This window comes from Phoca vitulina, unplaced genomic scaffold (assembly GCF_004348235.1).
Source record: "Phoca vitulina isolate PV1807 unplaced genomic scaffold, GSC_HSeal_1.0 scaffold10, whole genome shotgun sequence".
Lineage (NCBI taxonomy): Eukaryota > Metazoa > Chordata > Mammalia > Carnivora > Phocidae > Phoca > Phoca vitulina.
The window spans coordinates 42,060,298-42,086,014 of record NW_022589713.1 but is presented as its reverse complement, the minus strand read 5'-3'; the positions used below and the strand labels follow the sequence as shown (position 1 = coordinate 42,086,014).

Genomic DNA, 25,717 nt, shown 5'->3' with positions numbered 1-25,717 from the left:
GGATGCTTGGAGCTGCTATGGCCATTTCCCCTGACGCTGATGGAGAAAGCCCATCTGTTCTTGACTAATATCATGAGAATGTTATTCTATCAAAATATATATTTTTCTGTAAAATGAAATAGTCTACTTGTTTCCCCACAAAAAAAGGAAATCTAGGATTTAAAAAAATGTGCTTTCAGATTTTCAATATAGATTTTGTTATCAAATTCTGGTAATATTTGTTGCTGTGTTGTAGGTCCTAAGATTACCTGCAGGTTTGATGATTGGCTAGGAGGACTCCCAGGACTCAGCATTTAATTGTACTCACAGCTATGATTTACAATAGCAAAAGAACACAAAGCAAATCAGCAAAGGGAAAAGGCATATAGGGTAAAGCCCAGAGGAAACCCGGTTCAAGCTTCACCCTCCCAATGGAGTCACACAGAACGAGCTTAATTCCTCCAGGGATGAATCATAGCATGTGAGAAATGTCTACCAGGGAAGTTCATTAGAGACTCAGTGCCCAAAGTTTTCACTGGGGGATGGTCACATATGTATGCATCTTCTGCCTGGTACATACCAAGTTTCCAGATTCCCAGAAGGAAAGCAGGTGTTCAGCATAAACCATATTGTTTGCTCAAATAGTTTAGGCAGAGTGAAGCACTCTAATCATTTAACTGAAGTTTTCTTTAAGTGTAGGAAATTGATTATCATACAGGTTCCCAGATTCCACCCACAGGCCAACTTTTTAAGCAGGTCTTTCTAAAGATAGCAGTCTTGGACCTATTCTTTTCTGCAATTTCCCATTTAAGATATAGGATATCCTTTTATTTAAAAAATGGTGTAAGCAAATAAGGTAGAACTGCATGTGTAGTTATCTTCTCATTGGATTCCTTTTCTCTCCTTTTGTTTACCTTTTTTGTCTTCTCCCTAAGTTATACAAATGTAAAAGTTAATTTGGTACAGATCCCTGCTTGAGGTTAAACTGTGTATTACAGAAGATATATTGAAGGAGCTGAGAGGCAATACATAGATCATAGATAACCAATACACCATATATTGGGATAATCATATGCCTTTTCTTTAATCTGTTAATATGGTGAACATCGAACCATCTTTGTATTCCTGAATTAAAGCCAACTAGGTCATGAACATTTTGGAATTTAAATGCTGCTAAACTCCATTTCCTAATATTTTATTTGGATTTTTAAATCCATGTTTATAATGAGATTGGTCTCTAACTTTCTTGCCCTATCTATCTTTGTTTGGTATTGGTATCACAAGGTAAGTTAGGTAGCTGTCTTTTTCCATTTTCTAAAATACTTTGATTGAGAAAAGATTATTGATCCTTAAGGGTCTGGTAAAATATGCCTATGAAACAATGTGGAACTTGTGTTTTTGGAAAGACTATGTTTGTTCTTACTGGTTTTATTAAGAGTAATTGCAAAGAAATATAAAAATACCGAACACAGCTCAAAAATCCCCATATACCTCTCAGCTAGATATAACAATTACCAAGATTTTGCCACATTTGTTTCACTTCACTAAAAAACTAAGAACATTTTCTTGCATAACCAAAATTTCATTATCTTTATCTTCATTAGATATCTAACAAAATTAAGTATATTTCCTTGATTTCACCTAATGTTTAGACCATTATCAAATTTCCCATCTGGTTATGGCAAAATGTCCTTCACAGTTGTTTGGAAGGAGATTAGGGATTACTAATTCAATTTCTTCAATGGTTGCTAGTTTATTCAGGCCTTCTATTTCTTTGAGTCAATTTTGGTAATTTCTATTTTCTAAAAAATTATGTTTCATCTAAATTTCTCCACTAGCATTCCTGATTAGTTTTGCCAGAGCCCTATCCATTGAAGGGCCAACTGCTGGTATAATCCCACTCTAAATCATTACCTGAAAATTCCTACTACTAAGCGTTCTCCAAATTAAGCCTGAGTTTGTAAACTGCTTGGATAATTTTCTACTACTCTTGATGATGAGGGAGGAGGTATCATCCTTTTGGTGGATGTTAGCTCTAGGCCTGCCTTGTCCCAGTAGTTTCTTCCCCTTGACCACAGACCAAATAGCATACTTTATCCTCAAATCATCTGAAATATAATTTCAACTCACAGGACAGAACAAAAGAATTTTGAGCAAGGAGGGAACTTAGAAGGTATTTCATCCTGCTTATTTTGCAGACAAAGAAACTGAATTCCAGGATCAGAGTGGTTTGCTCCACATCATATAATCAGTGGCAGGAAAGAAACTTTAGCGGAGTGTCAAGATAAGAACGAATTTTGGGAGATTTAAAGTATTTTAAATACTCCCCAAATTAAGCATTTCATCCCAGAGCCCTAAAGCCAACTTACACTGAAGCCAGCTGCTCAAAGCACAGTAATTACAAATTACTTCCCTGGGCAATGCTCCCCTTCTTTTCCTTTCACAAGTCTGTGTATGAAAGTTAGCTTTACCAACCCATTTCATCTCTGAATAGGCATGTACATTTCGTCTTTTCCAAACCTATAAATGGTCAGCTGTAACAGTGTAAGCAAAATCAGACCCAGGACCACTAGCTTCTCAATTCAGTCTAGGTTACAAATGTGAAACCCAGGAGATTGTTGCTCTGATAGGGATACTGTACTTTTAGAGAGGTAGAACTGGCAACCTCCAACAGGGATAGCACTTCCATGACGGTGCAGAAGGTCTCTGCACTTCACAAGGTGGCACAGGTGCAAAAACAGATTAGAAACTACCTAAGTGACCTTGATTTTTAAATTTACTATAAAGCTACAGTAATCAAAACAGTGTGCTACTTCACGTTCATTAGGATGGCAATTATTAAAAAACAAAACAAAACAAAATAACAAGTGCTGGTGAGGATGTTGAGAAACTGAAACCCTTGTGCAATGCTGATGGAAATGTAAAATAGTGCAGTCACTATGGAAAACAGAACGGCAGTTCCCCATAAAAACAGAATTAGCTTGGGACACCTGGGTGCCTGCCTTCGGCTCAGGTCATGATCTCAGGGTCCTGGGATCAAGCCCCAAGGCAGGCTCCCTGCTCAGCAGGGGACTCCGCTTCTCCAACTCCCTCTCCCTCTGCCCCTGCTCCTGTGCTCTCTCATTCTCAAATAAATAAAATCTTAAAAAAAAACAAACCCAGAAATTTAAAACAGAATTAGCTTATGACCTAGCAATTCCATTTCTGGGTATATGCCCAAAGGAATTGAAAGCAGGATCTCAAAGAGATATTTGTACACTCATCTTCACAGCAGCATTATTCACAATAGCCAAATGATGGAAGCAACCCAAGTGTCCATCTGCTGATGAATGGATAAAGAAATTATGGTATATTCATACAGTGGAGTATTATTTAGCCTTAAAAAAAGAAGGAAATCCTGCAATATGTGAGAACATCGATGAAACTTGAGAACATTATGCTAAGTGAAACAAGTCAGTCACTGAAGGACACGTATTGCATGATTCCATTTAATATGTGGTAACTAAAATAGTCGAACTTATAGAAGCAAAGAATAAAAGAGTGTTTGCCAGGGGATGGGAAGAGGGTGAAAGTAGTCGCTATCAATGGTTATAAAATTTCACCTATGTAAGATGAGTAAGTCCTAGAAATCTGCTGTACAACATTGTGCCTATTGATAACAATACCATATTGTACACTTGAAAATCTGTTAAAGGGGGGGCTGGGTGGCTCAGTGGGTTGAGTGTCCAACTCTTGATTTTGGCTAAGGTCAAGATCTTGGGGTTGTGGGATCCAGCCCCCAGCCCCATGCAGGCTCCCCGCTCAGCGAGGAGTCTGCTTGCCCCTCTCTATCTGCTCCTCCCCCCACTCACTTGCTCGCTCTCAAATAAATAAATAAAACCTTAAATCTGTTAAGAGGATAGATGTCACATTAAGTGTTCTTACCACAATAAATTAAAAAAAAAAAAAAGTAGAGTGGTTGCCTGAGGCTGGGTAGAAAGAATGCAGAGTTATTGTTTAATGGATACAGAGTTTCAGTTTTCCAAGATGAAAAATGTTCAGTGGCTAGATGGTGATGATTGCACAACAATGTGAAATGTACTTACTGCCTCTGAACTGTCACTTAAAAAGTTAAATGATAATTTTGATAAAATATTTAAAAAGTGTGTATTTTACAGTTTTAAGAAATTAACTTAAAAACAAAAAACAAAACAGTGTAGCCCTAGCATAAAGATACATAGAACAGTTAACAAAATATAGAGTTCAGAAACAGAACCACACAAAGCCAAGGTAATTCAACGGACAAAGGCAAGTTTTTTTTAACAAATGGTGGTGAAACTACTCTGTTTCCATAGGGGAAAAAACCAAAAACCAAAACGAACCGCAACCTCTACCTGACACCACAATGAAAAATTCCAATAAATCTTAGACTTACACGTAAAAGTTCTAGAGGAAAACACAGAAGAAAATCTTCAGGAGTTTGGGGTAAGCAGAGATTTCTTAGCACAGAAAAAAGCACAAACCATACGAGAAAACTGATCAATTAACTTCACTAAAATTAAAAACTGCTTTGCACAAACCACCATCAAAACAATGAAACGACCCAGCTCAGGAGAAAATACTCAGAATTATATATAACAAAAGATTTGTATTTAGAACATACACATATCACCTGTTTAACAAAACATTTGTACTCGGAACTCCCGCATTCAATAATAAGACGAACACGAATAAAACATGGGCAAAGGTCTCGAACTGACTCTTCACAAAAGATGAATGGCCATGAACAAAGACTATCCCTGCGACGCTGACGCCAAAGAGGAAACGGACGCCCACTTAAGGCCTTTGAAGTGAAACAGTCTAGCAGGAGGAGAGTGTCGTAACTACGCCTTGAGAAAAGGAAAACAGGTCAAAAGATCCGTCCGTTCACTAAACCTCGACTTCGTTTCTTACAGCTTGCTCGCAGGTGTAGATAAAACGGAAGCATCGCGATGCCGGAAAACGCGCGGGCACTCACGGATCTTAAGGGAGGACGAGAGGAAACAGAGAGCGCAGGCGTGATCAGGGCTCCCAGATTGGGCGGACTGACTCTAACGGGGGGAGGGGGACGGAAGGGGCGGGGCAAAAAAGACTAGATCAGGTATAGGAGCGTCGGACACGCCCACGTGCGCGCTCACCCTTCGGTTAAACACCCCCTTCGAGCCTGTGCTCTCGCGGTATTTGTCCCGACTCTCGCGGGGTTTAGCGTGGCGCGGGGAGGCCGGCCCGGGGGAGGGGGTGGTGGTCCGTTAGTGGCGTTGGGTTCCGGCCGCCACCGTGGCAGCGCTTTCTCCGCTCACGGAGAGCTGCTCAGGTTGGAGGCCAACCAGGTAAAGAGCTCGCCCGCATGTGTGTGCGCGCTACTTGGGAGTCGGGAGGCCCGGGGCTGGAGGGAACCCCGGCTTGGCCTCCCGTGGTGTCGCGACAGGCTGGCGCGAGGCGACCGTGGCGCGGGCTCCGCCCCAGCCCCCGCCCTAGCTCCCGCCCTGACCGCTTTCCTCCCCCTTTCTCCTAGCTCTTGCCGCCGCCTCGGTCGCGATGGGGGCGCAGGACCGGCCGCAGTGCCACTTCGACATCGAGATCAACCGGGAGCCGGGTGAGCGGGAGACTGGGCTCCTGCGGGGGCCTGGACAATCCTTGGGGAAGGGGAGGGGTCTACCCTCATCAACCCTCCCCCAAGCCTTTTTGGGAGCGGGTAGGCTCAGTCAGCACTACCTTTGCTCCTGAGCGAAAATCGTTGGGAGAGGAGAGTGAACGGGATCCACCACTCCTATCCCACTCAGAGTCCGGGCCTCGCCCTCCGAAGCCCCTTGCGGGGACACTCACGCCTTGCACCCCCGGACTGAGTGTTCGTACCATCCCTGGCGCCAAGGAAAGGGGTGCAATCTGTCTCGGACTTTTTTTCTCTTAGTGTCTCTAAGGGGGCAAACACTCCAATTCCTTTTTCTGGTATTTTTCTCTTGTGTGGGGTTTGGATTCGTATATTCTGTATTTCCTAATTTTTGTATATCAGTAGGTTAACTCCCACTTCTATTTTTCCGTTAAGTATCTTTAGCCAGAATTTCTTGGTTCATGGGAAAATGACTTAGTGAAAGTCTTGTGTGATAAAAGAAAGTATTCTGTACCAACAGAGACTTGCAGCACGCATGCATTTAGCGTTAATGCTTCGTCTTTAGGGAATCCAGCCATTCGTTAGTATATATTACTGAAAATACTTTCTTCTAAAGGGTAGTTGTTTCATTCTAAGTAGCAGAGCCGGCCGGGTACCGAACTGTTTCCTTAGCCCTTTTTTTTTTTTTTTTTTTGTATCTGTGTCAGAAGTTTTAGTTGGAAACATATATGCAGTCTTTGTGCAGCATCTTGTTCAGCACATTCTTATTGAGAGCCTGCTACTGTTCAAGACTCTGGGGATATAGCAATGAATAAAACAAAGGACTCTCTTCCTTGTAGTTTGTATTCTATTTGGGGAAGGCAGACCATAAACAAGGAAAAAAAAATACAGTGGCTAGTAGTAGGGGTACTGTTCTAAATGTGGATCAGAAAAGGCTGTTTTGAGATGACAGTTAACGCAGACATCTCAAGGAGATGAGGAGGTAAGCCATCGTGGATATCTTTGAGGAGCAGTCCTGGCTAAGGAAGTTGGTACAAAGGCGCTGAGGAGGGAGTGTACTTTGGTGTTTGAAGAACTGCCAGAAGCCCAGGGTGGAGTAGAGGAGGGATGAGAGTAGCAGGAAATGCTATAGACCATAGTAAGGACTTTTGACACTGTGAGATAAGATATTTAAGGGTTTTGAGCAAAGGAATGTTGTGATCTTAGAAATATTGTTGCATTCTCTGTTTCTAATATTTTGAGCCTTGATGGATCTTAATCCTTACTCTATAGTGAGTCCATGCTTCAGAAAACAGGGCTTATGTTTTTTTAAGAATTAAAAACGCAAATTGAACATACTAAAAAATAAAGCTATTTCCCACTGTCAAAAAAAAAAAATAGACTCGTGAAAAGTAAAACAAAGGTTCTATAGCCATGTAAAGTACTCCTTTCCTAGTACATGTTCATATCCTAGATTTGCAAATAACCTTTGTTATGAAAAATCTCCAGAATATGTTTGTTAGATGTTGAACGAACTTCAGTCCCCAGCGTTCAAGGTAATTCATTATAATGCCATTCCGATAGAAGTGACTAGCACTTTTAAAACACTGAATCATACAAGGAATGCATATACTGTTCTGGGTTAAACCAGTTGATAATTGGCAATTTCATATGGTTCAATCTCATACATAATATTTCTAGAACTTTTCAGTATATTATCTAAATAGTAGGTACTTGATTTTTACACAACTTTTAAGGATCACTTCAACTATTTGAAGTGAGGTACCCCACTTTGTAGGATTTAACCATTAGTAAGTATGTCATTGAGTACTTAGCCAAGTGATAGTCTTGACTTCTTGTATTGTTAATAGTTAACGTAAATACAAAGTATCAAAGATCCTTTAGGAGTGGCCATAATGACCACTTTAATGAGAGATCAAGAAGTACTGATAAAAATTGAGTTGAATACAACACCGTATGTATTCATTTCTATTACTATCAATGGAAATTTGTATGTTTTATAGTAAGTTAGGCTTTTGAATTACAAAATGAGTATAAGTGTATATTAGAAGAGGAGGAGTCTCTATATAGAGAGCTTTTCTCTGTGAATCCAATAAAATGGTTCCTATTTGAAATAATTCCAGGACTGTACCTTAGGAATTTCTTTTCAGAAGGTTTTTAACTAAGATTTTCATTTCTTTAATAGTTGCAGAACTGTTCATGTCATTTCTTCTTGAGTGAGTTTATCTGTGGGATTTGTAGTGATAGCTCCTCTTTCATTCCTGATGTTGATAATCTGTGCCCTTTGTCTTTTTTCCTTGGTCTGTTTGGTTAGAGGTTTATCACTATCATATTTATTATCCTTTCAAAAAATTGAATTTTCGTTTTGTTGATTTTTTTTCCCTATTTTCTTCCAGTTTTAATGACGTATCTTTTCTGATGTTTGCTTTGACTTACTTTGCTCATTTTCTAGTTTCTTTAAGTGGAAATTTGGATTGTTGACTTGAGACCCTTCTTTTCCAATATAAGGATTTAATGCTATAAATTTCCTTCTGTATGCAGGACCCCACCAATTTTGACATATTGCTTATTTTCTTTCAGTTCAAAATATTTTCTAATTTCCCTTGAGGCTTAGTCTTTGGCTCATGAATTATGGAGAAGTGTTTTAATTTCTAAGTACTTGGATATTTTTCAGTTGTTTTTCTGTTAATGTTTTCTGCTTTAAATTCCATTTATGGTCAGAGAACATACTTTGTATGATCTCAGTTCTTCTAAATTTATTAAGGTTTGATATGTTCTGTTTTAGTGAATTTCCCATGTGCACTTTAAAAGAATGTATATTCTGCTGTTTTTGTGTGGAGTGTTCTATAAATGTCAATTTGAGTCATTTGGCTAATAGTGTTGTTCAGTTCTTCTATATCCTGGCTGATTTTTTGTCTCCTTGTTCTCTTGTTTACCAGTAGAGGAGTATTGAAGTCTCTACCGATAATTGTGGATTTATTTCTTCCTTCAGTTCTATTAGTTTTTGCTTCATTTACTTTGAGGCTCTTTTGTTAGGTGGATGCATACACATTTAAGATTGTTATGTCTTCCTAATGAATTGACCCTTCTATCATTATGTAATGACCCTTGTTATTTCTGGTAATTTTCCTTGCTTCGAAGCCTACTTTGTCTCATATGAATACTGCTACTCCGTTTCTTTTGTTAGTGTTTATGTGGTAGGTCATTTTCTATCCTTTTATTTTTAACTTATATTTAAAGTGGGTTTCTTGGGGCGCCTGGCTGGCTCAGTCGGTGTAACATGAGGCTCTTGATCTTGGGGTTGTGAGTTCAAGCCCCACGTTGGGTGTAGAGATTACTTGAAAATAAAATCTGGGGCGCCTGGGTGGCTCAGTCGGTTGAGTGTCCAACTCTTGATTTCAGCTCAGGTCATGATCTCAGGGTTGTGAGATCAAGCTCCATGTGGGGCTCTGCATTGGCATGGAGCCTGCTTGGGATTCTCTCTCTCCCTCTCCTTCTGCCCCGCCCCTTCCCCCCCCCCCGGAAAAACCTTAAATAAAGTGGGTTTCTTATAGACAGTAAATAGATGGATCTTGTTTTTTTACCCATTCTCATAATCTTTTACTCAGTATACTTAGGCTATTTACACTTAATGCAATTATTGTTTGTTTGGATTTGTCTAATATTTGTTTTTGATTTATCTGTTTTCTTGCATTTTGGGTTATTTGAATATTTTTTAGTATTTTAAATTTTTCTATTGATTTTTTTGATGATCTCTCTATAGTTTTTTTAGTGGTTACTCTAGAGATTACAGCATATATACTTGGCTTTTCACGGTGTACTTAGAATTAATATTTTACCACTTCAGGTGAAATGTTGAAACCATCCCACCATATAATATCCCTTTACAACCTTATGCTGTATTGGTCATATATATTATATCTGCAAACATTGAAAGCCTTTGCTTTCAAACATCACACATACTAGCTTAAAAGGAGAAGAAAATACTCTCGTTATTTACTCATATGTTTACATTTCTGTTGCTGTTTATTCATTCCTGAAGTCTCAGGTTCCCTCTGGTATCATTTCCCTTTTCCCTGAAGAATTTGCTTAAAGCATTTCTTTTAGAGCAGATCTGGAAACAAATTCTCTTCGTTCGGTTTTTGGTTTTTTTACCTGAGAATTTTACTTTGACTTTCTTCTTCTTCTATTTTTTTTTTTTTTTTTTTTTTAAGTAGGCTCCACGCCCAGCATGGAGCCCAATGAGGGTCTTCAACTCACCACCCTGAGACCAAGACCTGAGCTGAGATCAAGAGTCAGATGCTTAACAGCCACCCAGGCACTTTGCGTTTATTCTTGAAAGATATTTTTACTAGTTACAGAATTCTGGGTTGACAATTACTTTCTTTTAGCACTTGAAAAATGTTCCACTGCCTTCTGGTCGATTTGGTTTCTGATAAATCTGTAGTCAAATTGTTGTTGCCCCATATGTAGTGTGTTATTCTCATCTGACTGTTTTTGAGATATTTACTTTGTTTTTAGATTTCAGCAGTTTTATTGTGATGTGTCTGGGTGTGAATTTCTTTGGTTATTCTCTTTGGGGTTTACTGATCTTCTTGAATCTTTGTCTTTTGCCAAATTTAAGACATTTTCAGCTACTGTTTCTCCAAATATGTTTTCTGTCCAGCACTCTTTTTCCTCTCTTTCCAGGACTTTGCTGACACAAATATCAGATCTTTTGATGTTACCTCACAAGTCTAAGGCTTTGTTCAATTTTTTTTCAGTCTTTTTTTCCTCTCTATTTTTCAGATTGGATAATTTCTATTAATTGGTCTTCAAGTTCACTAACTTTTTCCTCTGTCATCTTCATTGTCTTGTTGAGCCCACCTAGTGAATTTTTAATTTTGACCATTGTATTTTTTGTTTTAAAATTTCCTTGTGGGGGCGCCTGGGTGGCTCATCGTTAATCGTCTGCCTTTGGCTCAGGTCATGATACCAGGATCCTGGGATCGAGCCCCGCATCGGGCTCCCTGCTCAGCGGGAAGCCTGCTTCTCCCTCTCCCGCTCCCCCTGCTTGTGTTCCTTCTCTTGCTGTCACTCTCCCTGTCAAATAAATAAAATCTTTAAAAAAAATAATAAAATTTCTTTGTGTGGGGCGCCTGGGTGGCTCAGTCGGTTAAGCATCTGCCTTCGGCTCGGGTCATGATCCCAGGGTCCTGGGATTGAGCCCCACATCGGGGCCCCACATCCCTCTCCCTCTGCCTGCTGCTCCCCCTGCTTGCACACACACTCTCTCTCTCTCTCTGTCAAATAAATAAAATCTTTAAAAAAAATTTTCCTTGTGGTTTTGCTTGAGATTTTGTTTTTCCATTCATTTTAAGAGTATTTGTACTTAACGTAGTATGGTTGTAATAGCTGCTTTAAAGTCTTTGTCTAGGGGCACCTGGGTGGTTCAGTCAGTTAAGCGTCTGCCTTAAACCGAGGTCATGATCCCGGAGTCCCGGGATCGAGCCCTCCATTGGGCTCCCTGCTCAGTGGAGAGTCTGCTTCTCCCTCTGCCCCTCACCCCGCTCTTGTTCTCTCTCTCATGCTCTCTCTCAAATAAATAAATAAAATCTTTAAAGTCTTTGTCTAACACATTTCCAGCATCTGTATTATCATAGAGTTGCCGTTTTTGTCTTTTCCTGTAAGGAATGTGAGATTCTTGTTCTTTAAAAGTCGATAAATGTTGAATTGTATCCTGGACATTTTGTGTATTATGTTACATGACCCTGGGTCTAGTTTAAAATCCTGTGGAGAATGTTCACTGTTGTTGATGATGGTGACGATGATATTGTAGCAGGCAGACAGCCTGGTTAGGTTCGGCCAGCAACCACCTTCTGCTGTTAAGAGTCAGATCCACACATGCATAATGCATGGATAAGCCCTGGAGTTCATACTCCATGGGATTGTTTTTTTGAGGGAGCTCCCTCTTTGAGATTTCCCCAATATATTCTGGCCCTTAGGAACTCCCTTTTTTGGTCATCTGGCCAGAAAGCCAGGGTTTTAGTGTCCTTACTCTGCCATGTCCTTCTTACAACTGTGTCCGTCTCTGAGGCTAAGTGGCAAGAGAATTGAGAGTAAAAGAGCAGCAGGGATTCTTCCTATGCTCTTGGGAGCACAGTTCCTCTAGTCAGAAAGATTCTTTGCCTGCCTTGAAGTTTTATGTGATTGCCTGGTCACCACTGTTCTTGCCACCATCCCTGTGGAATTGCCTAGGAGCTAGAACGGGAGAGAATGGAAAGAACAGAAAGAAAATGAGATTTCCCTTGTTCACTGTCATCTGTAGGGGTCCCTAGAAATACAGGGCTTTCCTCAGAGCTCTTTCTGTACCCACAGTGCAATTCTGGGTTTCAGATTGCTTTTGATTCTGAGCCACAAGATAAGGTAGGAAAACAAAATTCATTACGAATTCGGTGGGCTTTTTTTGTGTTACTTCCCCAGTCTGCCTGCTTCCATTTATTTTTCAGTCCTTAGATAATTGTTCCATGCTTTCTGTCCAAGGTTTCTTAGTTGCATTCAGTGAAAAAGATAGGGTGGAGTATATTTATTCCATTTTGATTGAACCTAGAATTCCTTATAAATTTCTAAAGATTATAGCTGGCAGAAATTAGCCAGTCATTTTTCATTGTCTTTACAAATAAGTTCGTGTTTTCTGAAGGCATTAGCTTCTTGTATGAAATGTGATACCCAGTTTGGAAGTACATGTATATATGAAATCCTCACTGACAGCTTCATTTTTCTAAGACTCACCCTTCTCTGGTTAAATGTTCTCTAGTGTTGTTAGAACCTCCCAGGGTGGGCATGAAGTAGTAATCTTGTTTTTCCCTCTTTTGGTGCCTCAGAAGCTCGCTTTTTCTTTGCCTTATCATTCAGATCCTTGTACTAAGAAATTGGAGTCCAAGGAACCAGGTTTTAGATATCTACCAGTAAACTGATTTAAGCCAGGTTAGTCAAGAATGGCCATTAGGGGATTTTTAAGTACATATCGGGGAGTCACCAATAAGTTAGGTGAGGGCCATAGATTGCCTTTATCACAACCTTGCTACCAGAGTACACCAAAAGTCACATTTTGCCATACATAGACATTAGCAAGCAAGTATGCCCACACATAAGAACCAGTTCTATAAGCTTGATGAAGTCCCAGTTCTGTTTTTTTCAGTGCTCCAAGCACTTTTTATGTGAAAGATTCCTGCTCTTGAAAATTGTCATGCAAATGTTTGTCAGGCACCAGAATACTCTAAACATGTGGCTGGACTTGGGACTTTTTTGGTGGACCCAGCCTCAGGTTCTAATCTGATGGGTGACCCTCCAGATTTATTTGTCCTGTTAATACAAGGGTATGGAGTATCTCCAAATATTTTTATTCTATCTGTATATCACTAATTCTGAACATCACTAATTTACCAGTAAAAACCCATTTCTAACATTTATGTTGCTGATTATAAAGCCCCTGGGTGATGAGAGAGAAAAGATAGAAGTATTTTTAGTAACCATCTCTGAGGTGTGGCCTTTGATTCTCACTTTTGGAGGGTATTTCTTTCTGGTTAAGGTTTAATTTAAAAACTCATGATTCTTTTATATCAGTGTTTATGTAAGGTATTTCAAAGTAAATTATAGTTATGATATACTACATTATAGTAGTAAAATGATGTAGGCCTTTTGTTTTCAAATTGCAAGATGGTTGGCTTTCATGAGCCCCCAGGGTGTCAAACACCCATTTGTTCACTCACATTCTGTCAGTCCGCAGTGGTTTCCCACAGGTTCCAGGATGTGTGATGACACAGTAGATGTAATGCAAGAGCAGTCAGAAAACCTGTCTTCTACACGAGACATTAGTGAGGTTTGCAAAAATGTAAAATAATGACACATTAAAACTTTTTGTTCAATTTTGAAAATATAAATTATTAAAAATATTTGTGTTAACATATGAGTTTATTTTATTGAAAATTGATTAATATTTCTTAAAGTTTCTCCATTTTAATTTCTAATATAGTAAATATCAATAGATACAATCTAAGTAAAAAGTCTTTAAGGTCCTCAATAATTGTTAAGAATATAGAGGGGTGGGGCGCCTGGGTGGCTTGGTCAGTTAAACAGCTGCCTTCGGCTCAGGTCAAGATCTCAGGGTCCTGGGATCGGGCCCCAGATCAGGCTCCCTGCTCATTGGGAAGTCTGCTTCTCCCTCTCGCTCTGCTCCCTCTGCTTATGCTCTCTCACTCTCTCTCTCTCAAATAAATAAATAGAATCTTAAAAAAAAAAAAAGAATATAGAGGGGTTCTAAGACCAAAAAGTTTGAGAACTGCTGTTCTTTATGCTTTCACAGAATGCAAGCATTGGGCTTTATCTACAGGTGTTTTGAACTTTTCGTGTGGCTGTTATTTCACATTTATAAGAAGTTGAAAAATAAAATTAGTAAAAATCACCCATCTGTTCTTTATAAATCACCCGTTTACATTTTATACCATTTGCTCTCGCTTTTTCTTTCTGCATGTGCAATTTTTTCTGAACAGTCTGAGGGTAAATTACCTACACCATGGCTCTTTACTCTTAAATACTTCAGTGTATTTTTCTTAGCATATTTGTTAAGAATAGAGATATTTATTACATAACCACAATGTAGTTATCAACTTTATAAATTTGCATTGATGTGATACTTTAATCTACCATCTCTGTATTCCTTCCATTTTTGTGATTGGGCCTAAAAAGTCAATTATAGCATTCTTTCTCTTCCAATGCAAAATCTAGTCTAGCATCAGATATTACATTTAGCTGCCATGTCACTTTATCCTCCATTTTTATACCTTTTTTTTGTTTTTTAGGACATTGACATTTTAGAGGAATACAGTGCCCTTCCTCCTTTTTTTTTTCCTTCCTTTTTTTAAGATTTTATTTATTTGACACAGAGAGCGAGAGCACAGGCAGAGGGAGCAGAAGGAGGGGGAGAAGCAGACTTCCCAAGGAGCAGGGAGCCTGATGCGGGGCTTGATCCCAGGACCCTGAGATCATGACCTGAGCCGAAAACCAACTGAGCCACCCAGATGCCCCGAAGTTTGTTCTCAAAAGTGATAACCAGGGTATTTCTTTAGAGGAATGCTTGACTTTGGAAATTTTTTTTATGTGGGCCTCAGAGCAATATCATAAAACCCTAGCAATTCATCAAAATAGATAAAAATGGGTATGTAGTTGAAATTGGTGTTTTTATTTCATTGATCCAAGAAACTGAATTGAAAATGGAGTACTGCTTGTGACTTTGGGCAAGCCACCTGACCTCTTTGTAGAACAGAAATACTATCAGTTTTGTCTTAATGTGGCCCTAAAGATAGCACAGCAAAATTGGCTTATATTCAAAATTTCTCTTTAAACATTAGACTCATCATACTTAAGATAGTTTCTACTTTGAGAGTGAGGCATGTGGGGATCTGATATGTACTGAGGGAACAGGAGAAATGTATTTGCGATCTCAATCTCACCCTGGTCCTGAGCTTGTGAATAGAGTGACTGGATGCAGTGGTCTGCACTATTTAGATGATTTCTTCCCTTTTTATATACTCAGAAATTAAATAGGAAGGACTCCAGTGTAGTAGTGCCCGTGTAGTAAGGTTGTTGGGAAGAAGAATAAAATAATACAAGCAGCTATCTTACAGATTGTGTTTTTGTAACATGAATTTATTGTGATGGCATGGATTAATTAAGGAGCATGGTTTTAATTAGGCAGACTACGATTTGTGTTATAATAATCAGATAACAAGGGAGGGAGCTAGTGTGTAGGAAGCAAGGGCAATTGAGCAGCACTGCTCTTCTAAGTTATTCTCCTCTGTCCTGACTAATCTGAAAAACAATAAGGACTATGCTAGTGATAGCGCTGGGGAAGGGGGAACAGAGTGAAGTATGATCATTTGTAGGATTTCCACAGTGATGTTGAAGTTTTACAGTATACTCTTATAGCTAAAAACATGCCTTAATAATAGTGATACTTTTAATGAAAAAATCATTCTTACTGAAACCTTAAATTCCCTTGTCCCTCAACTCCCGTTTTCCCATAGAAACAGTTCTTTTTATATGTTATTTTTGATAATGCAATGTTTCTTTAAATGATACATGTTATTTGCAGAGCAGACTGTTATTTGTAAAGAACCTAGCATGGTATCTGACATATTTTTTTTAAGTTGCTTTAATTATTGTATGTGAATGAACATAAGCATGTGCACTGAGTCAAGTACAGGGCTTTCATATTAAGGTATTATTTAGACAGACCTTTGTAGATAAGGCCTTTTTTGTTTACATTTTAGGAAAAAGGCTTGTTTTCAGGTTTCTGTAAGCAAGAGGGTTTGGTGTGGTTTCTTTCCCTTTTTTTCATTTATTTATTTATTCATTCATTCATTCATTTAGAAATTGCGCCTGAAGAATCCAGTTATAACACCAGACCTCATTGGATGGTTTTGAAGGCAGGCACGGATTTTTATGGGGACTTTGAGAGGAGAAAGTTGACGTCATAGCATCTTCCTTTCCCTCCCCTTTCTCTTCCTCAAAACCCCAAGTGAAATATACACACATTTTTTTCCCTTTTCTACCTTTAACGTAAGATGGCTGTTCCTGGTCTAACTCGTACCTCCTACCCTTACCCACCCCCCCACTGAATCCCTGTGCTTTCCTGTTATTTTTCTACCTTTGTTGGTATTTATCTGTCAGTGTTGTTGCCAAGCGTATTCTGACATTAGTGGTATGAACTAGCCGTCCAGTACCATTCCTTACAATTGTGTTTTGCACATCGTGTATGTAGTCTTAAAGCTTCCTGGAATATATCTTTCAGCCTGAACCCTTGGTAGAACATACAGCACTTACACAACTGGTCAGGTGTTCAGTAAACACCTTACTGGGAATGAAAGCAGATGGAAACTAAAAAGATATCTTTAAATAGGCAGAAAAAAGCTCAGGCAAGATTTGGGTGACTGACAAAGTTATCTAGAACTGAGGTAATGATTAAAAAATTATCTCAAAAATTGCATTCAAAACCACTAGCTGTGAATGCCTGATTGTAAGCCTTGCTACAGGTAACCCCCTATTTTAGTTTCATTGTGTTCCAGGAGACTGTGTCTTAAGTAGATTGCTATTTGGTGAAATCCCAAATTCCTGTTTGCAGTCCTTACAGATTTGCACAAATCAGTGAAGCCTTATTCTTAATTAGGTAATTTGGGTGAGTAGAGGGGCTAAAAAGGGTAGATCTCTGTATTCAGGTTGGGTACCCAATATGATGGGGAAAAGGGAATAGTTATGTCCCTAAATTAAGGTCCAAGAAGGGATCCTCATAGGTAATGTAGTTAATACGAAGACCCTGACATTTTCATCACAAAACTACAGTGACACTAGTAGTTTGGAAGTGACCCAAACAGACAACGCAGACAGTGCGAACTAGTACAGCTGCTGCTCTTAGTCCCCCTACTCTTAACCTAGCTCTTGTCACCACCTGAAAAACTTGGTGTTTTTTTTAGAAGTCTGATTCTGGGAGTAGAAGAAGGAGACTGAAAAGCAGGAATAAACCAAGGGTACCTAGCTTCTGCCCCAAGACAATCATCTTTCCCAGAGAGCCTGAAAGTTTCCACTTAACTGTTACATGCAAACTGCAGTTCTTTTATGCTGAAGTACGTAAGATCAACTTGGGCAAATAAGTGTCCCCTTTTAAAGAATGCTGTCATTTCTGGGAAGGTTTGTTTTTATACATGACCTGAACTTATGCAGCAAGACTGCTTTCTTTAATTGCTCAATCAGAGAGCCACTCTGGGAGTTGTGTTTGGGGCAAGGGAAAGTCAGTGATGTTAGAACCTGGGAAGACAGCTCAGTATATTGGAAAGAGCACTGGATGAGGACTCAGAAGACCAGGCTGTGGTTCTGGCTCTGCTCATTTCTATATAGGTGGCCTCTGATAAGTCACATTACTAATAGCCAACTGTGTTTGAAACCTGGTAATAATCTTGGCTATGATAATATTGGTATATGTATGTGAGTGTGTGTGTGTGTGTGTGTGTGTGTGTGTGTATTTTAAAGTTGGCTCCATGCCCAGTGTGGAGCCCAACTTGGGGCTTGAACTCACAACCCTGAGATCAAGACCAGAGCTGAGATTGAGAGTCAGACACTTAACCGACTGGGCCACCCAGGTGCCCCAATACCATATATTTTTAGGGTGTCTTAGTCCACACAATATTACGATGTAAGATTTATATCTATTTTACAGATGAGGAGACTGTCAGGGGGACTGATTGATCCAAGATCATATAGCTAGTAATTGTGAAAGCCAGGGCTCTAGCCTACGTTTTCTTTCTTATCCATTATACCACGGCTGCTGTGCAAAACCTAGGGGTAGTATTGTGAAGTTCCTTGAAGAGCAGGTCAGATTTGAGGCGAGTGCTGAGTAGGGTAGCATTAGGATATTTGTTGGCTGGGGAGTGGAGCACCTAAGATAGGAAAGAGGTTGGATATGGCAGTAGGGAATTTTTAAACAAAAAAGTATTTCTGAAATGTATCTTCCATTATCATTGTATACAGGAAGGGATTAAAAACTTTTGCTTCTTCCTCCCTTCCTAGAATTTTAGCTAATACTATTAGTTATTTGCTTAATTACATCAGAATTATGGATCAGATAGGCTTTCTTGGCTATCCTCAGAACTTAATCACCACTTATAACATTGTTTCTGTTAGAAAATGTTTTCCGTATTCCAAACCACCAATTTAAAAATGGTTTTTTAAACATGTAAGATTTAAGATGGAGATTGCCAATGTTTATAAATGACACATTAGGGAAAGAAAGGAATATTACAATCAGTAAAGCTAATTTGCAAGTTCTAAACTATGTGACCTGAACTCTTGCTGCATCTGTTTGGCACATTTTAAGCTGAAAAGGCCTTCATTGTTTTTTCTGTCAGTAAAAATAGTACATGCTCATTATAAAAATTCCAGTAATATTTAAAAAGTTAAACCTGCCTTAAAATCCTGCCATGCAGAGATAATCACAACTAACCTTTTCTGAACATTTTATCTTAATTCTGTATACTGGTTCTACACAATTTTTAAAAAATAGTATACGCTACATACTATTCTGGTTGTGCCTTTTTCTGTTAAACAACATGTTCTCAACTTTTTTCCATTTTAATAAATTGAGCTTTATGTAATCACTTCTAGTGGTTATATAGTTTACCATCGTATGAAAATATCTGTATTGTTAGAATATTATGAAGGTGATGGTTGCTAAACATAAAGGCTCAATAATGGGGACTTAAATTTAAGACAGAAGTTTCCTCTTACATGGCTCCCAGCAGATCCAGGCTGATGATGTCAGGGACCCAGGCTTTGTCTTGTTAATAACTCTGTCATAGGGTGGATGGGTGGGTGAAGCTCTTAACAGAAGAATTCAAATTGGATAAATACAGATGAAATGATGGAATTAGAAGAAACATTTTGCAACCCTCAGTATGATTGGTTCAGGAAAGGATCATCAGTGGCCAAACCATTAGGTGAAAAGTTGTTATAGAACATGGTATGCTCTTAAGTTTCAAAATGTCATTCCACTTATTAATGTAAAAGTGGGGGGGAAGTACTTTTATAACAGATCTGGCTAATATTTCAGCATTACCAGTAATGTGTCAAACTGACCTGTACTTCCTGATGGGATGCAAAAAAGGGAGGGGGGGATGGAGATGGGGACTGTTTTAGATTAAAAGAGACCAAGGCATGACAACCAAATCAGTACATAATCTGTGGTTAGATTCTTGGATTTAAAAAAGAAGAGGTATAGGGGAGCCCTGGTGGCAAAGTCAGTTAAGCCTCTGACTCTTGGTTTCAGCTCAGGTCATGACCTCAGGGTGGTGAGATTGCGCCCCATGTTAGGCTCCGAGCTCAGCAGGGAGTCTGCTTGGGATTCTCTCTGTTCCTCTCCCTTTGGCCATATCCCCATGTGTGTGCTGTCTCGTCTCTAAAAAAATAAAAAAGATATAAAGGGCAGGTGGAGCCAGTTGGGTAAATTTGAATATGGACTGTGTATTAGACTGTGGTGTTAATCACTATTAACGTGGTGTGATAATGGTATTGGGGCTAGGTAGGGGATTATCTTTGTTCTTTAGGAGTATTTACAGAAGTAATTGGGGTGAAGTGTAACAGTGTCTTTAATTTTCAGTTTGTACTGGGGGCGAGGGGCATTGCATGTTCGTTCAGATAACCTTCAGGATCATTTTGTTAAATTCTTCTAGAAATCTCACTACTTTTGGGGGGTTGCAATTAAATGACTATAGGTCACTTTAGGGAAAATTGGACACATTTACAATTTTGAGTTTTCCTGTCTAAGAACAAGGTATGCCTCTCTTTTTATTCAGGTTGCCTTTATGCCTGTCAGAGGTTTGTAATTTTTATAAGCCCTGCACTGTTAAGGCTAAGTAGTTAGAATTTTTTTTATTGGTGTTGTGAATGTGATTTTAATTGTTACCTTTTTTTACTAGTTCTTGTTGATCATGAGGTAAATATTAACAATTTTAATGTCGCTGTTAATATTTCAGTTTGTTTTTTAGGTTATTTAGATTTACAGTTATGTCTTTCAAATAATGATAAACTTACTCTTTGATATATGTACTTCTCATATGGTTCTCTTGTCTACTGCATTGCTTAGAGTTTCTAGAACAGCATTAGACAGTAGTGATGCTAACAAGCACTTTTAACTTGTTCCTTACTTTAATGACATTAGTGCTGTGCTAATGTTCCACCATTAAACATAATGCTGGCTATTGATTTGAAGGATGTCTGAGAATTCTTGTGTTTATGTTAAGGGATGAATGTTAATTTCCTCTAATGGTCTTTTGCTTTTTGTCTTAGGATATTTATAGAGTTCTTCCTTCTCTTCAATAAATTAATAGATTTCCTTATATTTATTTTTTTAAGATTTTATTCATTTGTTTTAAGACAGAGAGAGCACGCACACATCTGCTTACAGGGGAAGGAGCCCAAGAGTCAGATGCTTAACCAACTGAGCCACCCAGGCGCCCCAGATTTCCTAATATTTAATAGTATCTTTTAAAAAATGAGATTGATATATAGGGTTTTTTTTTTTTTTAAGATTTTATTTATTTACCTGAGAGAGAGCAGAAGTGGGCAGAGGGGGAGAGGGAGAAACAGACTCCCTGCTGAGCAGGGAGCCCAACGTAGGGCTCCATCCCAGGACCCTGGGATCATAACTTGAGCCGAAGGCAGATGCTAAACCGACTGAGCCACCCAGGCGCCCCAGTATGTAGGGTTTTAAAGTTTTATATCATCTTTCCTAGGCTTTGGTATCAATTTAATTTGCTTCATAAAATTTGTTAAAGCTTTTCATCTTTTGCTGTGCTGTGAAACAGTTGAGAAGACATTTTACTTCAGTATGAAGAATTATTTAACAACGCTCTTTTGGATGGATACTTAACAGCATTTTTGTTTCTTTCTTGGCTCTGTTTTTTAGTCTCTGTCAGCATGGAGTTGTAATCCATACTTTCTTATAATTCTTTTTCCTATATTTTGGTATTCCTTTTTATTTTTCCTCCAAAAGAGCCAGCTTCAGAATTTATTTATCAAGTCTAATATTTTTGTTTTCTAATTTATTAATTTCTGCTTGTACTTTCATTAAAAGCTTTTTAAAATATTTTTCTTAGGTTTGCTTACTGCTTTTTTATCTTCATTTGAGTGATTAATATATCTAATCATTAATGAAAATATTTAGAGCTGTATGCATTGATTGGGACAAAGAAGTGGTATTCAGAACCTTTTGCCTTTTGAGAACTGGAAGCTCTAAGATCTGCCCTCACTCTGACATCCTGGTTCCTACAGTTCTTTGATTCTCTGATCTCTGCCCATATCCTTGTCAACTAACTATAGAGCCAATAAATTCTCTTGAGTTTTTGCTGGTACTATCTGCAGGGTACCTTAGCTGGGTGTTGATTGACCTGTCATGAAAAAAGCTCTATGTGCCAAAAATATTATAGAGCTGTTTGGTCTTATCTTAAATCTTATTTGTGTTTTCTTGCTATTTGCTTTTCTTTGTTTTGTATCTTTTTACTGTGGGTTGCTCCGCCACAGTAATTTGAAAGATGTTTAATATATTTTTAGTTCTGCAGGTGAATTACATGTTTAAGTATTCCTAAACCCTATTTCCCCTACCTGTTGACTCGCACTGTGAAATAATCAGGAAATGGACTTTTTCTAACCAACTCTAACCCCTCTTGTTGGTTTTAATGTACTGTGATATGTATCTTCATGATATATTCATTAAGTGTGTAAAGCAGAGTATAGTACAGTGTGCCTAACATGCTACCTATTTTTTTTAACCAAGGAACCGCTTATTTTTATTTATCTTAAAATTGAGATATAATTGACATACAACATCTTAGTTTCAGGTATACAGCATAATGATTCAGTATATGTGTTTATATTGCAAAATGATCACCACAGGAAGTCTTGTTAATCACCACACGGTTAAATTTTTTTTTCTTGTGTGATATCTTCATTTTTTTCTTGTAATAACTTTTAAGATCTACTCTCTTAGCAAACTTATGCTATCTTTTTAAAACAAGAAAAATAAGAATATATCAATATTCGCCTGTGTGTACGAAAAGACTGGAAGCATACACATGAAATTAATCAAAGTATTGACAGACCTGTTGACAGAAGTGGGAATAAGACTTCTCACTCGTTTTACTTTTTTCTGCTGTTGGATTTTTGGATCATGAAAACATTGCCTATTCAAAAGAAAAAGAACATTTTTAGAAGCTTCTTAAAAATAACAAAAAAGAATTTACCAGTACATACTTTGTTTCCCAATAGCTGTAACATTTATATTTTGTAACCATAATTACTATAGTTATTTAGGTTTAATTATGTGTTGTAATGGATTTAATGCTCAATGCCATTCTTTTCCCAATAGCCTTTCTCATTAGTTCTTTGAGTCATATCTCAGGCTTATATTTCAAATAAGATTTTTTAAAAAGATCTTATTTATTTGAGAGAGTGCAGAACGAGAGAGAGAAAGAGAGCGAGCATGAGCAGGGAGCGGGGGGAGAGAGAGAGAAGGAGGCTCCTCGCTGAGCAGGGCTTGATTCCAGGACATTGGGATCATGACCTGAGCCGAAGGCAGACATTTAACCGGCTGAGCCACTCAGGTGCCCTTCAAATAGATTTTTCAGGATAAAATCTAATTAATGTATTTCCTTTGCTATATATAGAATTCTTTGTTCACAGCATATCAGTCCCTTTAAGATGGTAGACAGTATTCTGTTGTCTTCAGTTTCTAATGTAAAGTGTCAAAAGTCAGCCTAATTTCTTTTTCCCTGTAGGTGACATGATTTTATTGCCTGGATGCTAAAAGGATTCTTTTCCTTTATACCTCTGAAAATGGCTTTTATGAAGCTATGTCTTGATGTCATGCCACTTGTAATAACTTTTCCTGGTCTGTAATGAATACTTTTTATCTGTATATCTAGGTATTCCTTCGTTTCTATTTTGTTAATCCCTATCTCTGAATAATTTGGTTTTAAGTGTTCTTATTTTTGTTCAAGTATTTATTGTGTACTTATTATGTACCAGACACTGTACAAATCAGTGGGGATAGAATGGTGAGTAAAACAGATACGGTCCCTATCCCTCTGCCCTCACACAACGTCAGTCAGGCCTAGGGTGGATATAAGTGTATTTTGTTCATACCACTGATGACTCATCACATTGTTTAAGAATTTGTATCTGTCATTCCAAGCTAAGCTGTGAGCTCCCCAAAATAAGCACTGTGTCTTATATACTATTGGACAACCTGAACATGGGGAGGATCTCAGTTAAATGGGTAAATGGCCTGATTTTGTTGAAATGGCGCACCCATTCCTTAATTTCCTCTTAGATTTTGCTCTCTGCCTACCCACTATGATCTGTTCATACCTTTGTTCTTAATCCTCATCCCTTACTTGTAATTGTATATGTGATATTCTTTGCCCTGTGTAGTACAACATTTCCTAAATTTTTTTCCAACCAGTGCTCACTTTTCCAACTACCGTATCTTTTATGTCCATGATATATGTCTCTTTTTTCACTACTGTGTGTGTAATTCCAGTGCAGCTGTTTCTAAGAACAAGAAACAGTAATATTATTGAAAGGTGATGTTCGATTTTACCCAGATTCTGGGTACTTGCTAATTTTATTCCTGCCACCTAGTGGCCAAATCAGGATTACAACATGACATAGGTGTGTCTTGGCTTTTCCTGGCTGTGCCAGTGTTTAAAAATGTGTTGATCCTACCTGAGTAATCTCAGTATTGTTCCCCTGTCTTGGCTATTTTTAAGGATCTGTGTGTTGGTATGTTGGTATTAAAGTCAGAAGCCATTCCCGCTCTGTCATTTTTGTCCTTAATCATATATTTTTTGCCCTGAAAACACCATACTGATGCTTACACAAACTAATGCTTACATAAACCAATTTAAGATTTTAGTTATACAGTTATAGAGCAGTGTATTTATTGGCACAGTGGTAGTTCCTTGGAAGAAATCTTAGTATATATAAAAGATAATATTATTGGGCGCCTGGGTGGCTCAGTTGGTTGGGCGACTGCCTTCGGCTCAGGTCATGATCCTGGAGTCCCTGGATCGAGTCCCGCATCGGGCTCCCTGCTCAGCGGGGAGTCTGCTTCTCCCTCTGACCCTCCCCCCTCTCATGTACTCGCTCTCTCTCATTCTCTCTCTCTCAAATAAATAAATAAAATCTTTAAAAAAAAAAAAAAGATAATAATATTGACAGTAATGACTGATTAACAAAGATTACTAAATCCCACTAAAGTGTAAGTAGTGTTAACAATATTCCTCGAGATCTTATTCATTCATTCATTCAAAAGCAGCATCAGTTTCTGAAGAGGCATCAGCAGAGCATGTTAACTTATTACAGGAGACAGTAAACCTCAGGCATTTACAATTGGGAAATGGGGTTGCTATCATAGTCATTTTTTTCATCAGTTTGGGAGCCAGAGAATCTTCTCTTCTGCAAATTTATTCTGTCTTTTCCTTAAGTAACTGTAGTTTACATTTTTCTTTTCAATGTTTTGTAATCACAGTTAATGCCTGCTATCACTTGAAAATAAGTAAACTACTGAACCACATGGACTTATTTTTTCTTTAAAGACTATACATCAGAATATTTTCAAAAAAGTATCTGTTTTCTATAAAATAGCACCTGCGTGCTCTCTCTCTCTCAAAATAAATAATATCTTTAAAATTCTAATTTCCTATCTTTTTCTTCATTCCTTTAGATATAAAGATCAGCTAGAACATTTTGAAATTGCTTTAAAATTTGGCTCCATTGAAGCTATAGACAGAATGACTTATATGATGCCATTATTCCACTTTTTATCCCTTAAGGATGTCTGTTATGTAGTAGCTTTGTAGCTTTGTTTTGTCCTCAGAGGAACTGACTGACTGGGCCAAGAATAAATTCAATTCTTAGTGATAGAGAGTAAATCAAATCAGTTTGTGTCTGTGCTGAAAATGACTTGTATTTGGTCCACAGTTAATTTTGATTTATTTATAAGTCCCTTTGAGTAAATAAAAGTGTTCATTCATGATGGAAAAGATTTTGTAGAATAAAGGGAAAGGGGACTCAGGAAAGTGATTGTAAATCAGAATATCATTGTAAATCAGAATATCATCTTTTACTTTATTGAGACCTTTCGTGAGGTCTGCAAAGTCAAAACTGCTTTTGTAATAATACAATTTGTCTGTTGCGCTCTCATTCACAAGTCGAATTTTCCAGAGATTACACGATATGTAATGATGTCACCACTCTGACAGCTGATAGCATGTGTGCTCTATATTCTTGTGTTTTAAAAATTTCTGAGTTTTAATTTATAATACAGTAAATAGCAATAGATATAACCCACATTGTAAAAGCTCAGTGATTTTTAAGAGTTGGAAGGAGTCCTGAGAACAAAAAGTTTGTGAAGCACTTTTCTGTGGCATAGTTAAATCAAATTTGTAGGCTTGCTCCTTATCATTTCCTGTGTATTGTATGTTTTTTGTCTGTTTTGTGTGGTTTTGGTATTTTTTAGGAACC

At 38.1% G+C, this 25,717-nt stretch overlaps 2 protein-coding genes across 7 annotated transcripts in view; one reads left to right on the top strand and one right to left on the bottom strand.

Moving 5' to 3' along the window:
* SEC22C (SEC22 homolog C, vesicle trafficking protein) overlaps window positions 1-5,035 on the bottom strand; it is a 51,481-nt gene extending 46,446 nt beyond the window's left edge. Inside the window, exon 1 of the mRNA XM_032408891.1 lies at window positions 4,976-5,035. The gene's annotated coding sequence lies outside the window, so the exon portion shown is untranslated. The remainder of the gene's footprint in view (window positions 1-4,975) is intronic.
* Window positions 5,036-5,197: 162 nt separating this feature from the next.
* Window positions 5,198-25,717, top strand: part of NKTR (natural killer cell triggering receptor) — a 53,755-nt gene continuing 33,235 nt past the window's right edge. For all 6 annotated transcript variants that reach the window (XR_004300109.1, XR_004300110.1, XM_032408879.1 and 3 more), the window contains exons 1-2: window positions 5,198-5,327; window positions 5,513-5,593. Coding sequence is in view for 4 of the 6 variants with exons in the window: in XM_032408879.1 (XP_032264770.1) it covers window positions 5,536-5,593 (58 nt within the window). In the remaining 2 variants the exon portion in view is untranslated. The remainder of the gene's footprint in view (window positions 5,328-5,512; window positions 5,594-25,717) is intronic.